At 45.0% G+C, this 15134-nt stretch overlaps 1 protein-coding gene across 2 annotated transcripts in view; it reads right to left on the bottom strand.

Moving 5' to 3' along the window:
• SLC12A2 (solute carrier family 12 member 2) overlaps positions 1 to 12652 on the bottom strand; it is a 109472-nt gene extending 96820 nt beyond the window's left edge. Inside the window, exon 1 of one of the 2 annotated variants that reach the window (XM_035014039.1) lies at positions 11692 to 12652. In XM_035014039.1, the coding sequence (XP_034869930.1) occupies positions 11692 to 12432 (741 nt within the window). In that variant the 5' untranslated portion in view covers positions 12433 to 12652. The remainder of the gene's footprint in view (positions 1 to 11691) is intronic. The other variant, XM_035014040.1, reaches the window with a different exon arrangement.
• Between the last annotated feature and the right edge of the window lie 2482 nt (positions 12653 to 15134).

The following is a 15134-nucleotide window of genomic DNA, read 5'->3' as shown; positions in this document are numbered from 1 at the left end:
CCCTGCTGAGCAAGGAGCCCGATATGGGACTCGATCCTAGGACTCCAGGATCATGACCTGAGCCGAAAGCAGTTGCTTAACCAACTGAGCCACCCAGGCGCCCTGAAACCATTAGGTTCTATAAAAGAGAGGTACGAGGCACCTGGGTAGCTCAGTCACTTAAGCATCTGACTTGATTTCGGCTCAGGTCATGATCTCAGGGTCATGGGATCCAGCTCCACGTTGGGCTCCCCGCTCAGTGCAGAGTCTGCTAGTCCCTCTCCCTCTGCTCCTCCTCCCACTCACACACGCTCTTTCCCTGTCCCAAATATATAAGGTCTTTCAAAAAAATAGAGAGAGGCAGTACATTTCTCGGGAATAAGTCCAACTATTCCACATGAACTCTTCAGGATTCAGACTTATCCCTTAGTACTTATAATATGTCTGATTTCCCTACAGAATTTTATAGGCCACTGAATAAACAACATACATGTTCGTCCTAACACCTCACATGTGAGCTTTCAATTAACATGCCCACGTTTAAAAACAGCCATCTATCACTTACTGGCTATGAGACTTGGGCAAGTTGCTATCAGCCTCTGAATTTGTCTATCTACAATTTACCTGGTTTGGAAGTTTATTGTGCCCAGACTATAGAAAGCACCTGAAACATGGTAGATATCCAATAACTGCTAACTTAATGCAATTCAGTATACAGTTATTGAAAGGTTAAAGTCAGATCTTTTTTTTTTTTTAAAGATTTTATTTATTTATTTGATAGAGAGAGACACAGTGAGAGAGGGAACACAAGCAGGGGGAGTGAGAGAGGGAGAAGCAGGCTTCCCGCTGAGCAGGGAGCCCGATGTGGGACTCGATCCCAGGACCCCGGGATCATGACCTGAGCTGAAGGCAGATGCTTAACGACTGAGCCACCCAGGCGCCCCATAAAGTCAGATCTTTGATAGTTACCACTTATCTATATAAGGGTATTCCAAAGTTGAGTATCACCACATCAAAAAAATAACAGATGTACTACTGTTATAGACATAAGCAAAGTGTAAGACTCTCAACATGCTCTGGGACACTGGTTCTCAAACCCGGCTCTCTGGAAATCACCAGGAAAGCTTTTTAAAAACTAGAGGAGTCTGTAACTTTTGTCCAGGTGATTCTTTTAGAAATTTGGAAATCACTGGTCCATAAGAAAAGGATAAGGAGAGAGAGACCTAGTTTCAAAAAGATCCAGCCTCACCAAGTACTAGTTGTGTGGCTTTAGGCAAACCACAACCTTGTAAAATCAGACTGCTACTCCAAGACCTTCTTAAAACCTACTTCCTCCAAAGATAGATTTAAAGACCAAATATAGATATATAAGTTAAATTGCTCTGGAAACTTCAACACTTTATACAATATTAAGAAATTCTTCATAGCCTTTCCAATTAAAGACCCAGATTTCCATTCTCAGATGGAAATAGATACATTCCACTGATTCGGCAGACACTTCATGGATGGACTAATATGTCTAAACGTCTTTATGTAAGAAGAATTCCATGCAAAATTACAAGAAAATTTGACTCTAATAATTTTAAACTAGTGGTGACTATTTAATATGTAGGAAAAGAAAGGAAGAATGAAAGAAGGAAAAAAGTCCCTTTAAATATCACTTCCCTTGACAACACTAATTGATCTTTCTGTAATGAGAAATGTTCCAGCTCTCCAGTGGTCCAATATGGTAGCCATTAGCCCCATGTGGGTATTTGAGCACTTAAAATGTGGCTCTAGTAATTGAAAACTTGAATTTTTAACTTAAATTTAGACTTAGTTTCACAGCCACATATGACTACTGGTTACAGTATCATAAAGTACAGCCCTAGAACATTTAAAAATGTAGGTCTTCTGGGAGATGCATATGGATAGGGAAAGGCAGAGGAAACAAAAACTTAGTAAGATTCCTTTTATAACAAACTTTCTTAGGGGCACCTGGCTAGCTCAATGGGTAGAACACAATGAGACTCCTGATCCAGGGGTTGTAAGTTCAAGCCCCATGCTGGGTGCAGAGATTACTTAAAAATAAAATATTAAAAAAAAGAAATTTCCTTATGTAATTTTTTTTGAAGATTTTCTGACTAGAAAAAGATACATTCATACAATAAAACTGACGAGTCCAAATCTTTTCTACATTATCTTCAACAACTGTCTGGGTATTTTAAAAAGCAAGCAATGGATCATGGGACACTACATCAAAAACTAATGATGTAATGTATGGTGATTAACATAACATAATAAAAAAAGAAAAAAGAAAACAATAAAAAAATAACAAGAATTTATACAGTATTAAACTATAGGATACTGGAATTAGCACCAACTGAGAGAACATTTGTTCCAAGTTCCAACCTTGACTCAGGCAGTTACAAGTCCTGTGATTCTGGACAGTTACTGAGCTCTTCTGGTTCTTTTTTTTTTTTTTTTTTTTTTAAGATTTTATTTATTTGAGAGAGAGAGAAAGAGAGAGCACAAGCAGGGGGAGAGGCAGAGAGAGAGGGAGAAGCAGACCCCCCACTGAGCAGGGAGCCCAACATGGGGCTGGATCCCAGGACCCTGGGATCATGACCTGAGTAGAAGGCAAACGCTTAACCATCTGAGCCACCCAGGCGCCCCTGAACTCTTCTGCTTCTCAAACTCCAGATGTGAGTTTTCAGGGTAATCTGTCAAATGTCCTTTAGAGACATTTAGATAGAGACATCTATCTAAATAACAAATATAAGGTATGTCAAAGAGTTTTTCTTTTGTAGTCCATTAATTTACAAAGAATGAGTTCTATTATTAAAAATGTATTGATTGAGGGGCGCCTGGGTGGCTCAGTCGTTAAGCGTCTGCCTTTGGCTCAGGTCATGATCCCACGGTCCTGGGATCGAGTCCCACATCGGGCTCCCTGCTCGGCGGGAAGCCTGCTTCTCCCTCTCCCACTTCCCCTGCTTTTGTTCCTGCTCTCGCGATCTCTCTGTCAAATAAGTAAATAAAATCTTTAAAAAAAAAAAAAGTATTGATTGAGGCTCTGCTACCTCAAGGCTATATACAAGGTACTAGGGACACATAATGATAAGTAGCCTCATAGTCTGCTTCTCACGGAGCTTGAAGTCAACTCAAGCCAACTCAAATAATCACATTAATAAATATACTATTATTAACTGAAATAAAGGCTCTCAGGGAAAAAGTGGTTTGTCCTAGCTAGAGGATAAAAGCTTCCTCTCTGAGGATAACAGGATTGAAGCAAAATCTTAAAACTGAAAAGTTAACAGTGTGTGTATGGGGGAGAAGGGAGGAAGAGTTCATGGACAGTATCATGTACAAAGGCCCTATGGCAAAGGAAGTACTGTGACACTGAGTAACACTAAGGAAGAGGTAGGCCAGACCTGGACAATGCAGGGCTCGTTTTAAGCCAAGGGATAACATATCAATTCTGTTTTAAAAATATTCTGGGCATAAAAGTGATGCGAGAGCACAGTGAATATGGAGAAATCAGTTAGAAGGCTATAGAGGGACATGCTACAGTCTGGGTTAGGATGGTAGCAGTGAAGATGAAAAAAATACTTAGGAAATAAAGGTGATAGAAAGAATTCAGTGATAAACTGGATGTGGAAGGATGAGAGAAAGCGTCAAGGATGACTCATATACTTCTCACCTGTGTACCACAATGAATAATGGTACCTCATCCATGCAGACATAGGGGACACTGGAAGAGGCCTGGGCTGTTTTGCTTTTGGAAGGGGAGGGAGAAAATCCTAAGTTTGTGAGTATAGGGTGTCGTTGAGATAAGAAACAAAAAAATCCAGCAGTCATTAGATGGCCTGAACTTAGCAAAGGGATGTAGGAAGGACACAAAATTTTGGAATTCATTAGCCTACAGATCATACCACACAGGGAGAGAAAAAGAAAGGGGAAGGAGAAAAGGCAGAATCAAGCCTTGAGGATGGCCAATTTGGAGATAAAGGAGACTGCATAAGACACTGGGCTGAAAGAGCCTCAAAATTAAAAGACAAAATGGTGCTACAGAAGCCAAAGAAAAGAAAAGAAGGCCTCAACAGAAAATCAAATACTGCTGGAAGGTTGAATGCTGATGGGAGATGGGGCAGGGGAGGGAGGGGGTAGTTTTCTGGACTTGATAATAGGGCGGAGGTCACTGGTAACTTCAACAAGAATTATTTACGTAAAATGTATTAAGTAGAAGGTCAGGGTCCACATGGGTCCTTTAAATCTCTACTGGAAAAATAAAAAATACCCTAAAGAGCCAACTACCCCCCAAAAGCTCCAAAATGACATACTGAACTCTGTTAGAAGCCACATTGTTGAAGGAACTAATTCACACCAACCTAACAAAGAACCATCCCAGATGTTTCTATGATTCTTAACGTAGGTGAATATCTAATTAGTGAATGTTCAGGAACAGTATAGTGAAAATTTAAAGCAAGGAAATTTCAGAGCCCAAGGGCTTACAAATCACCTGCCATAATTGCTTCTGCAGAGAGACAACATTCCACTAAGCTTTTTTGCTTTTCAGATTTTCCCCATCTTCTAAATAGACATCCTCGAGTTCTCTCTCAGTACTAAGTTTTTCATAATAGCTTTTAAAAAGCAGTAATATCAAAGGATAAAGTAGCCAGTGGCAGATGACAGCATTTGTATTTTATTTTTTTAATATTTTATTTATTTATTTGAGAGAGAGTGCGCGCGAGAGAGACACAATGAGGAGAAGCAGGCTCTTGGCTGAGCAGGGAGCCTGACACGAGGCTCGATCCCAGGACTCCAGGATCATGACCTGAGCCAAAAGCAGCCGCTTAACCAGCTGAGCCTTCCAGGTGCCCCAGCTTTCACATTTTATATGAGACACTACGGATACTTTTTTTTTTAAGATTTGAGAGAGAGCATGCATGTGCACGCACGCACTCAAGCAGAGGGAGGAGCAGAGGGAGAGGACCTCAAACGGACTCCTTACTGACCAAGAGCCCACTGCTGGGCTTCATCTCACAACGCTAAGACAATGACCTGCACCAAAATCAAGAAATGAATGCTTAACCCATTAAGCCATCCAGAAGCCCCACCACTGATACGTTTTTAACTTGAACATTTTAAGTTGTTTTCCTTGTTGTCCTTCCCTCACCTTCTGGAATCGACTCACTAGTTGCCCACCCTTTTGTACCCTTTTTGAAAAACAACTGGTTTTCATGACTTTCCCTAATATTTGAAGAATAAAAGCACATTTTTATGCTACAAATTAAAACCATTTTCTTAAATACTATTATTTCACAAACCAGTGGCTGCCATTTTATTAGTGTTTGCCCCATGGTAGAACTAATTTGCAGAATGAAACCCAACTCCAGTCCATCTCCCAAACTTGCTCTTCCCACAGTCCTCCCCATGTCCATAAATATCAACTCCATTCTAAAGAGGGGAGAAACCCTGGCATTAATCCTCCCACACACCCCTCATCCAAAACATCAACAGATTCCAACAATTTGACCTTTTAAACACACCCAGCATCTCAGCACCCCTTATCACATCAAACACTGTTACCTCAGATTTGTTCCTCACTATTGTTCCGACCTCCTCTCCTATCATTCTCCCTCTTGCTGGCCTCCTTGTTTCTCGGTCATGCTCGGCACACTTCCACCTCAGGGTCTTGATGTTCGTCATTCACCTGCCTGGACTGCTCTTCTCCCCCAAGTATTTGCAAGGGGTGATCCCTCACTCCCTTCTTGTGTCTGCTCAGCATCACAGAGGCCTTCTCTGACTACCCTTATATAGCACAACATTGGCCATCACCATCTATCCACCTCTAAGTTTCTTCACAGTACTTACATCTGACCTATTTGCTTACTGACTCCTACCACTAGAATAGCTGTATCTCCAGCACTTAAAACAATGCTGCTGTTGGTGCTCAGTGAGGCTTTGTTGAGTAAATTCATTTCGCTTCAGCATGGAACCAAAAGGATTACAACTTTGGACTTTCCAAACATTTATATTCGTCTCATGGGATTGGGAACGTGAGTATGGCAACACAAATACACATAGAGAAGACATCAATTATGATAGCAGTGTACAGTCCTGCCACATTTTAAATCCCAAAGTTTATCTTTCCTTCTACCCAAGCAGTCAGCTGGTGTATACCTGGGCGACTACATAGAGTATTACAGATAAACCACACTTGACCTCAAGTGCCATGGGTTTAGCAAGGTGAAGCCCCTGCCAAAAGTGCGGTATCTTTCAAGTTTGACTTTGCCATGTGCAAATATTTCTTATCAAGGTCCTACCTTTATTCAGTCCTAGAACTCCTCTACTCCTCCCCTCTTCATGGGATGTGACCCATTCTTTCCTGCAGGAAACTTGAAGGACCCAAGTTATGTAATAAAGCCATTAGTCGTGTGTGAAATTTCTTGTCCCAGAATCAACACAGCCCACTCAAAGAAGCAGCTACACAAGTTAGTGGAGATAACATGCTGTTTAATGCTTTATTTGAAGTCCTTAAAGAGGAAGAACTGCCTACCCTGATACATTCAGTGAACAAATGTTTATTAAGTACCTGTTCTATGCACGGAGATACGTGAGACACAAGCTCAGATCCTATGAAAGCGACAGTCATACTCATCACTGATTACATTATCACAAGTGTTCCTCCTCATTTCTCTCACTTATACCATCATTCCCCCTTCTCAAAGTCAGGGCAGAGGGATGATGTTGGTAATCCCCAATGTGTCTTCCTCAACATCCCCGCCATCTCAGAGCAGGTCCAGGGACAGGGAGGAAGAAGAAGAGATAACAACAAAGAGAAGCTACTAGGTCCTGGCATTAGAGTCAGAAAACCCTGGGTCTGACTGCCAGTTGTTCTGCTTTCTATGAGTGACATTAAGCAATTTCTTCAGCTTCTATGAACCCATTTTATCACGAGTAAAATATGTGTAAGACCTGTTTCTTGGGAATTGTATGAAAAACCAACAAGCTCAGTGAGACATAAAAGACATTAGATGTAGTTCCTCTCTCTTTTTATTAATGAGAAAGGTTGTAACAGAGAGGCCATATGCAAAAATGACATACCACCAGCAAAAGGTGCCCAAGCCTTGACTAAGGACAACTGGGCAAAGGTAATTCTACCTTTAAAACTGCTTTAATAATGCTTTAATCCTGTAGAAGCTATTATGGATTGTCCATCACTCAATTCTTCCATATTTGATCATCATGCTTTCCATTATACGTGAAGTTGCCCATCAAATATTAATTTGTTTGACCTCCACTTTTAAATTTCTCCTTGGAGGGGCAAGAATCAGTACTTTGGACTTACTTTTTGAAAAAGATTAAAAAAAAAAAAATCAATTCCTGGTAAGAGCCCTGAAGAGTTTCTGCCTTCTTTAAAACTCCTCTCTCAGCTTCCCAGACACTGCTACCCTGGTTATTTCTCACCAGCGTAGAGGCTCCTTCTCACCCTTTGTTAGTGTCTCCTCAACCTCTAACAAACCTTTATATATTCTCTACGCCTAATCCCAGACCCCATTTCTTTTCTGTTATCTACCCACTCTCCTGGAGTCATTTCAAGTCCATGACTTTAGACGCTCTCTCTCTAGACACACACACATACACTTCTTTGTATTAGATATACACATGTATATACACACGTATATATATATACACACGCGTGTGTACATACCATATACACACAAACACATCCACATTTCTATAGATATATATTCTGCCCTCCTCCCTCAAAATGACTCTTGGACTAAGATGTCTTATAAACTACTACTCAAACACAATTCCTTCTTTCCCCTCTCAAATCTAGTCCTCTTGTATTCACCATCTCAATAGTAGCACCGTCTATTCAGTTGCTCGTCCAAAACCTGGGACTCAGCTCCTCTTTCACTCCCACATCCAATCCACCTGCATGCGATTCATTCTGCCACCAACTCTTATTATCTGTAACTCAGTAATAGCCTGGGTCTCCCTGCTTCCATTGTTGCTCCTGCCAATCCATTCTTTATCCAGCAGCCAGAGATGATATAACAAAACAGATCACGTTGCTACCTCATGAAAAATCCTTCAATAACTTGCCACTACATTTATAATAATATCTTCTCCTGGCCTCCTATAGTTCTTACAGTTCTTTGGACATACCACTCTCTCCTCTCACTGTATTTACACACACTGTTTCTTTGGCCTGGAATGTTGTTCTGCCCTATCATTAACTTATCCTTTAGGTTTTAGCTTCAGTGTCACATTTCTTGAAAAAGACCTCCCCAATCCGAATTAAAATTAGGCCTCTTTATATCCTTACTAGTATCCTATACTTTCCTCACATAAGCCTGAAAATAAAGCTTGTAACTATCTTACTTGTGCAACCATTTGGTTAAGGTATATCTAAACAAAGTATATGTTTTGCTAACCACTCCATTATCCCACAGTACCAAGAGCCATGTGGCCAACACTTAAGAAACTCCTCTCTCCAGTAAAAATTTGACAAACGGAAAACTCGTAAGTCCTGGCTCTACAATGGCTGCATAAGACACTATGGGAGTGCACTATTCCACTTCATCTGGATTTTCAGGGAAAAAACTTTAAAGTCACAGTGGTGGGTAAAGAAAGGAATTCAAGTAGAAAAAAGACTATATAGTCCTTTCCCCTAACAGGTTTCTAGAGTGCGTGTCTTTTACTTCTTTTGTTCTTTTATAAAACCTAGCACAGAGTTAGATCCAGTTAAGGTGGAAACTGAAGCACTTAGTGATCAAAGTAGACTGTGTGACATCAATCAAGTGCTAGAATTAAATGCTACAAAATTCTAAACACCATGATTCACTGAGGGCTAGAAGTATTAGAATAGGTTTTATGGAGGTAAAAGTAAATACAGACAGGGTGAGGAACAACTTTTGGGGATCTAGTCAAACTACGCTAGAACCTCTCCTGCCCTCCTTCAACAGCAGTTAGTCTCTATAGTCAGATCTGTACTCCTTAACATGACATGTTTCTTCAGTCCATTTGCGAAATTCTAAACAAAATTATTTTCCATATGAGGTTCTATGCTTAATCTAATAAACCTTTTTAACTGACTGACCATAAAGGACCCAAGTGGCAGAAGGTAAAAAAAAAAAAAAAAAAAAAAAACTACAAAGAATTCATTACACTACCTGTTGCATAAATGGAGCTATGAACATAACATTTATACACTACATTCATCATGTAGGAATTAAGAGAATCTAAACTGAAACCCTAGAGTTTCTGTACTTTCTGAAAGGCCAACATAGATCAAAATAACATGGATGGAACTAGGGGATATTATGCTAAGTGAAATAAGTCAATCAGAGAAAGACAAGTATCACATGATCTCACTGATATGAGGAATTTGAGAAACAAGACAGAGGATCATAGGGGAAGGGAGGGAAAAAAGAAACAAGATGAAACCAGAGAGGGAGACAAACCATAAGACACTCTTAATCTCAGGAAACAAACTGAGGGTTGCTGGAGTGGAGGGTGGTGGGAGGGATGGGGTGGCTGGGTGATGGGCATTGGGGAGGGTATGTGCTATGGTAAGCACTGTGTATTGTGTAAGACTGATGAATCACAGACCTGTACCCCTGAAACAAATATTACATTATATGTTAATTAAAAAAATAGAAAAAAATAAATGCAGAAAAAATAATAATAACTACATAAGCCATTATTTTCTAGGCACTGAACATGGGCCTTGATGTTCTTTTCTAATCTTCAAAATAACCCCAAAGCTGAGGAAGATGAGGCTCACAGGTTGGGTAGTTGTTTCAACTCTACAGCTAACAATACAAGTTTTCTTTTTAAGACACTATAAACTGGGGGCGCCTGGGTCGCTCAGTTGGTTAAGCGACTGCCTTCGGCTCAGGTCATGATCCTGGAGTCCCGGGATCGAGTCCCGCATCGGGCTCCCTGCTCGGCGGGGAGCCTGCTCCTCCCTCCGACCCTCCCCCCTCTCATGTGCTCTCTCTCTCTCATTCTCTCTGTCTCAAATAAATAAATAAAATCTTAAAAAAAAAAAAAAAAAAGACACTATAAACTGATCAAAAACACCCAAACAAAAAACCCTCAAGTTTTGGAGAACCTGAAGTGCTTTGTTGTTCATAGATTTTAGAATAACAAAAACTTTCCTAGGATGTTTACAAGTTCAAGGTATATAATATCCTTCAATTCAAAAACCCTTTTAAAAACTTATGGGTAAATATAGACTGCCTTACTACTTAACTATTCAGCTTTGGTGCAATTAATCTGAAATATAGCATATGATATTTTTAATAATAAAAATGCCATAATAAAAGGGAAATTACCAGCTATACATCTACTTTACAGAGATTTGGAGTTTGGTTAGGATAAAAATAAATTTGAAAGAAACTACAAGAGTATAAATGTTTTAAAAATTGTTTGTCTTCTGATATGACAAAATACCATAATGGCGTAACAGAAGTAGTATTATCCAAAGCTAAATGATGTCAGGCTTTTAAAGAATCAGTAAGCTGTAAGGATTGGGACCTCTGTAATTATTTCAAACTGTATGAATGTTACATTATCAAACACTAGGACAAGTACAGCCTTGTATAAAATGAGTGTATGAGATCAAACAATCACACCTGAAGAAATTACATACTTTCTGTATTTAAACTTTTCCATACTACCACATCTCAGCCCAGGTGGTACCAACTCTTTGCATTCACAAAATTTCATCAACGTAATCATTTTACACTTGTTAAAGCAGGCGTCAAGTAATCCCAACTCATAAAAGTTAAATATTAATCAAATTTCAAAAGCACTGAAGTTATCTCAAAATAATAATTTTACACCCTGAAGAAATAAAAATTGGATGTGGCCATAAAAAATAGAATTATGGAAACCAGTAGACTTTTAGGGATGGTTTTCTGTTCACAAAGTATAACTACTTATGCAAGACCCCCGAATGTCTTTCAATCTAGACCTCCTCCACAGGGGGGAAAAAAAAAATTCTCTTGTTTCTCTTTCTTTCTTTCCCCTCCCCCTATTTTACACTTTGCCCCCCAACTTTTTATATAGTCCTTGCCCAAAAAGTTTATAATAATAAAAAATAGGTTTACGCCATTATCAGCAACAGGGTATCCTAAGATTTGTATAATCCTTCGCATATTCAAGACAGCAGTAATTGAGCTTTAATAATTCACAGACCACAAACACACCCTGTTAAGATTTTCTTTTCAAACACTACTGTTCCCACTCTCGGGACCCCTAATAGGTATACATAAACCATACAACACAACCTTTAAAAAGGACATCTAAAAAGATGGTAGGTGCTCTCCACTCTCTCCCCAGAGCCATGCTCACCTAAACCTCCCGCACACTCCCTTCTCGGGGCCCACAAGCACAGCTATCATCCAGAGGGATGTTAAGACTGTTAAGCGTGGGTGAGAAAGAGAACGTACACCAGATACACAAGTGGATGGTGAAGATTGTTAAATGCAGCCTCTCTTCTATTACCTAACTAGCTTAACCCGCTGCAAACTTTTAAGAGATTAAGTTACATTCCTCCGCAATCCCACCCTTGACAGCTGGCTGCAGAGATGCCACGGGTCGCGCTCGTCCATTCCCGCCACCTCACCCGTGGCGAGCCGGCGGCCACATCCCGCGGTCAGCGAGGACCGGAGGACCAGCGCTTGGGAATGAGGGAGGGCTGGGAGAGCTCACCTTTTCCAGCTCATCGTGGAGCTCAGCCAGGCTGGGCCGGAGTAGCTTCTCGCCCAGCTGCGCTGCGGTGTGCCGGTAGTGATCGATCCTGGGCACGGCGTCCATGGTGTTGTGGCCAAAGGTGCGCAGGTAGTAAGTGTTGGTGTGGGTATCATAGCAGTAGTGCTGGTGGTGCCCACTGCCGCCGCCGCCTCCCGAGTGCAGGCTGCTGCCCTCGCTCAGCACCGTGTCCCCGCCGTTCTGGAAGCTCACGTTGGGCCCGTCGCCTCCGACCCCCGCCGCATCCGACAGGCTCTCGTCAGCAGATGAGGAGGCAGCCGGGTCCACGAAGTTCACGCGGAAGCGGCCCTTGGCTTCCTCGCTGCCCTTGCCTGGCCCGCTTTCGCCGCTAGCTTTCCCGTCCGCTGGGGTCTCCTTACCCCCAGCCCCGGCCCCGGCCCCGGCCCCGGCCCCAGCCGCCGCAGTCCGCCCCGCGTTCTCGGAAACGAGGTCCACCTGGAAGCGGCTCTGGCTCGGGGTGGGCCCCAAGGGTCTGCCCAGTCCGTCCCCGGCCGCCGCGGCGCCCTCACCGCGGACCCCGCCACCGCCCCGGCTCGCGGCCGCAGCATCCTCCGACACTGAGGGCACAGCCGTGCCGGGCAGGTCCACCCCGGCGGCGGCCAGCGCGGCAGCTGGCGGCGTCTCCCCGACCCCGGCCAGCCTCGGGGCGCCGGAGGAGGGCGCCGTGGGCCCCGGTTCCATCGCCGCCCGACCCCCGGCGGACTCCGAGAGCCTGGCGGACGTCGCGGGCTGCACGCCCTCCGCCGGCGGTGCCCGCGGCCGCAACGCCAGGTGACGGAATCGCTCGCCCCTCCGCCCGCCCGCCGCCGCCGCCGCCGCCGCGAGCCCGGACCGGCACAAACACGGCCGGCAGCCGAGTCGGCGCGCGAGTGCAGTGGGCGCGGGGCGGGCCCCGCTGTTTAAAGCCTCCGCGGGGCCGCAGCGGTGGCGGCTCCGGCAGCAGCACGCGGGAGGCGGGGTCGGCGGCTCCTCCGCCCCTCAGCCCGCCCACCCGCGGTCCCGCAGTGTCGCGCGGCAGACGCTCCCTCGGCGGGCCGGCCCTCCCGGGCTTCTGCCAGACCCCACGCTGGAGCTGCGTGCGCGAGGACCGCGTCCGTCCAGTCCGCGCCGGGCCTCGGGCAGCGCGAGCAGCGCGAGCAGCGCGAGCAGGGAGCAGGCGCGGCGCCGTGCCGCCTCACCGCCGTCGCCGGGATCTCCGCGCCGCTACCTCCTCTTCCGTCGCCCTCCTCCCACCCCTCCACCTCCTTCCCCCGCCCCCTTTGCGGCGAAGAGGAGAGGGCCCCCCGGCCGCCGCCCTCTCTCCCCGCCCCTGGGGCTGCACGTCAGTGGGCCGGCGGCCCAGGCCTCGGCAGAGCCCGCCGCGGACGGCGCCCAGCCCGGCGGGCGAACGGGCGCCGGAGTCCTGCCTCGGCGCACGCCGACTGCTGCTGCGCCCGCGGCAGTTGCCACCACCGCGGAGGCTTCAGGAGCTCTCGCTCTCTCTCTCCCTCCAATCTCTCTCTTCTCTTTTTCCTTTTTTTTTTTTTTAATTTTTTTTTTTTTTTTTAAGTTCTGAGCTCGCAGCACTTGGGCTGAGCCGGCGAGATCTCGCGAGATGCTGCAGGGCTACAGGGCCGCTTCACCTCAGGCGTGTGGTACCCGAGGCGGTGCTAAAGCTGCCGGTCGCCCCCCGCTCGGGTGGGTGCTGCCGGGGATTTTCCCGTCGGGCCCGCAGGTGCTTCCGGAGTTGCCGGCGAGGTGCGCCCCCGGGCGAGGTCGGCTCGCGGCTCCGGCCGGCCGCGACTGCCCGCCCTTACTCGAGGCCTGAGCCTAGGGGGAGGCAGGATTTCCTCTGAGCCGCCTTTGAAGCGGTCGACTCCCCGCCTGGCCGCGTTAGATTTGCATAAGCAGAAACACTCCCGTGGAGATGCAGTGGGTGTGTCCACACTTCGATGACACCTGTATTTTAAAAGCTGTGATGTTTGAAGGTGAGAAGGGAGCTAAGTTGCGATACCGTGTCGTTTCAAGACGATTCTTAGCTTGAGGCATTTCCAAAAACGATGGGAAGCTCAGCTCGGAAGCGAATGCACAGCGGTAACTAACCGTAGAGCCATGACTAGCTGTGGAGCACTAACCGGGAACTTTCGGCGTGGTTTAGGTTGTGAAGAATTCCTGTTTTCCTCCTCTCCTCTGCAGGCCTGTTTTCTCTTCTGTGAAATGTGGGGGGATATAGTGATTTTGCAACTTTCTTAGCAGCAGAATCTATTTTTCTTTTTTTAAAGATTTTATTTATTTATTTATTTATTAGCGAGCGAGAGAGAAACAGCCTGAGAGAGGAGAGGGTCAGAGGGAGAAGCAGACCCCCCGCTGAGCAGGGAGCCCGATGCGGGACTCGATCCCGGGACCCCGGGATCACGACCCCAGCCGAAGGCAGTCGCTTAACCAACTGAGCCACCCAGGCGCCCAGCAGCAGAATCTCTTTTTAAACTAAATTCTACCCACAGCTCCACATAAAAGCAGATAACGACAACGAACTGTTTCTTCCATCACTCACTCGTCTTTTATTTATTTGTATTTATGTATTTTAAAATTTTATTTCTGGGGATAAGCACCCTCCTTGGTTGAACCCTGGAAGTGTGACCCAAGAGCCCTAGAGTTCGCAGAATTATTTGGAAATGCTGTGAAGAAAGTTGCAGCCAGACAATTTTCAAGAAATTGTGATACCCATGATCTTAGTCGACCTTGGCGACTTTTCGTCTAAATTTATTATTTCTGTTGTAAAAATGGAGAGAGGAAGGAATCACGCTCCGATCATGTAGCCACGGTTTTTAAAGTTCCTCTTCAGCTTTAGTGATAGGAGAAAACCAGGAGAGGCCAGAAAAATCAGGTGGCCCTTTGGGCAGTACAGTTGCTACTGGGGCATTGCTGCCTCAGTAGCTGATCTGTGTGGTACCGTAGCTAATTTGGTAGCTGTTGAAATTCAACATTCATTGAGCTGAACAAACGGTAAGCACTTACCATGAGGTGCTCTGTAGCTTGGGGATATGGCAATGAGCAAAGCAGACAGTCGCTTCCCTCATGGAAATCACAGTCTAGCTGGGGAGAGAGAGGCAATAAAGTTAAATGGATACAATAGATAGCGTTGCTAGTGGTGCACGCGAAGGGAGGAGAATGGGATATGTGTGTGAGATGGAGGGGGCAAAATCTGTCATGGAAACTGAGAAGGTGACATTTGAGTGAGGTAGTGAGAGAGATGTATATTTGGGAAAATAGTGTTCCAAGCAGAAGAAAAACAAAAACTGCAAGGTGAGAGAGCATACCTGACTTGCTCTTGGAATTGTATATAGGCCAGTGGGGCCTATAGGCCTGCTTAAGGGATGCGGAGAATCAAGGGAAATTATGTA

The sequence above is a fragment of the Mirounga leonina genome, unplaced genomic scaffold, assembly GCF_011800145.1.
Source record: "Mirounga leonina isolate KUSES-001 unplaced genomic scaffold, KU_Mleo_1.0 Mir_168, whole genome shotgun sequence".
NCBI lineage: Eukaryota > Metazoa > Chordata > Mammalia > Carnivora > Phocidae > Mirounga > Mirounga leonina.
The sequence above is the reverse complement of the archived record's forward strand: the minus strand, read 5'-3'. Positions and strand labels throughout refer to the sequence as shown.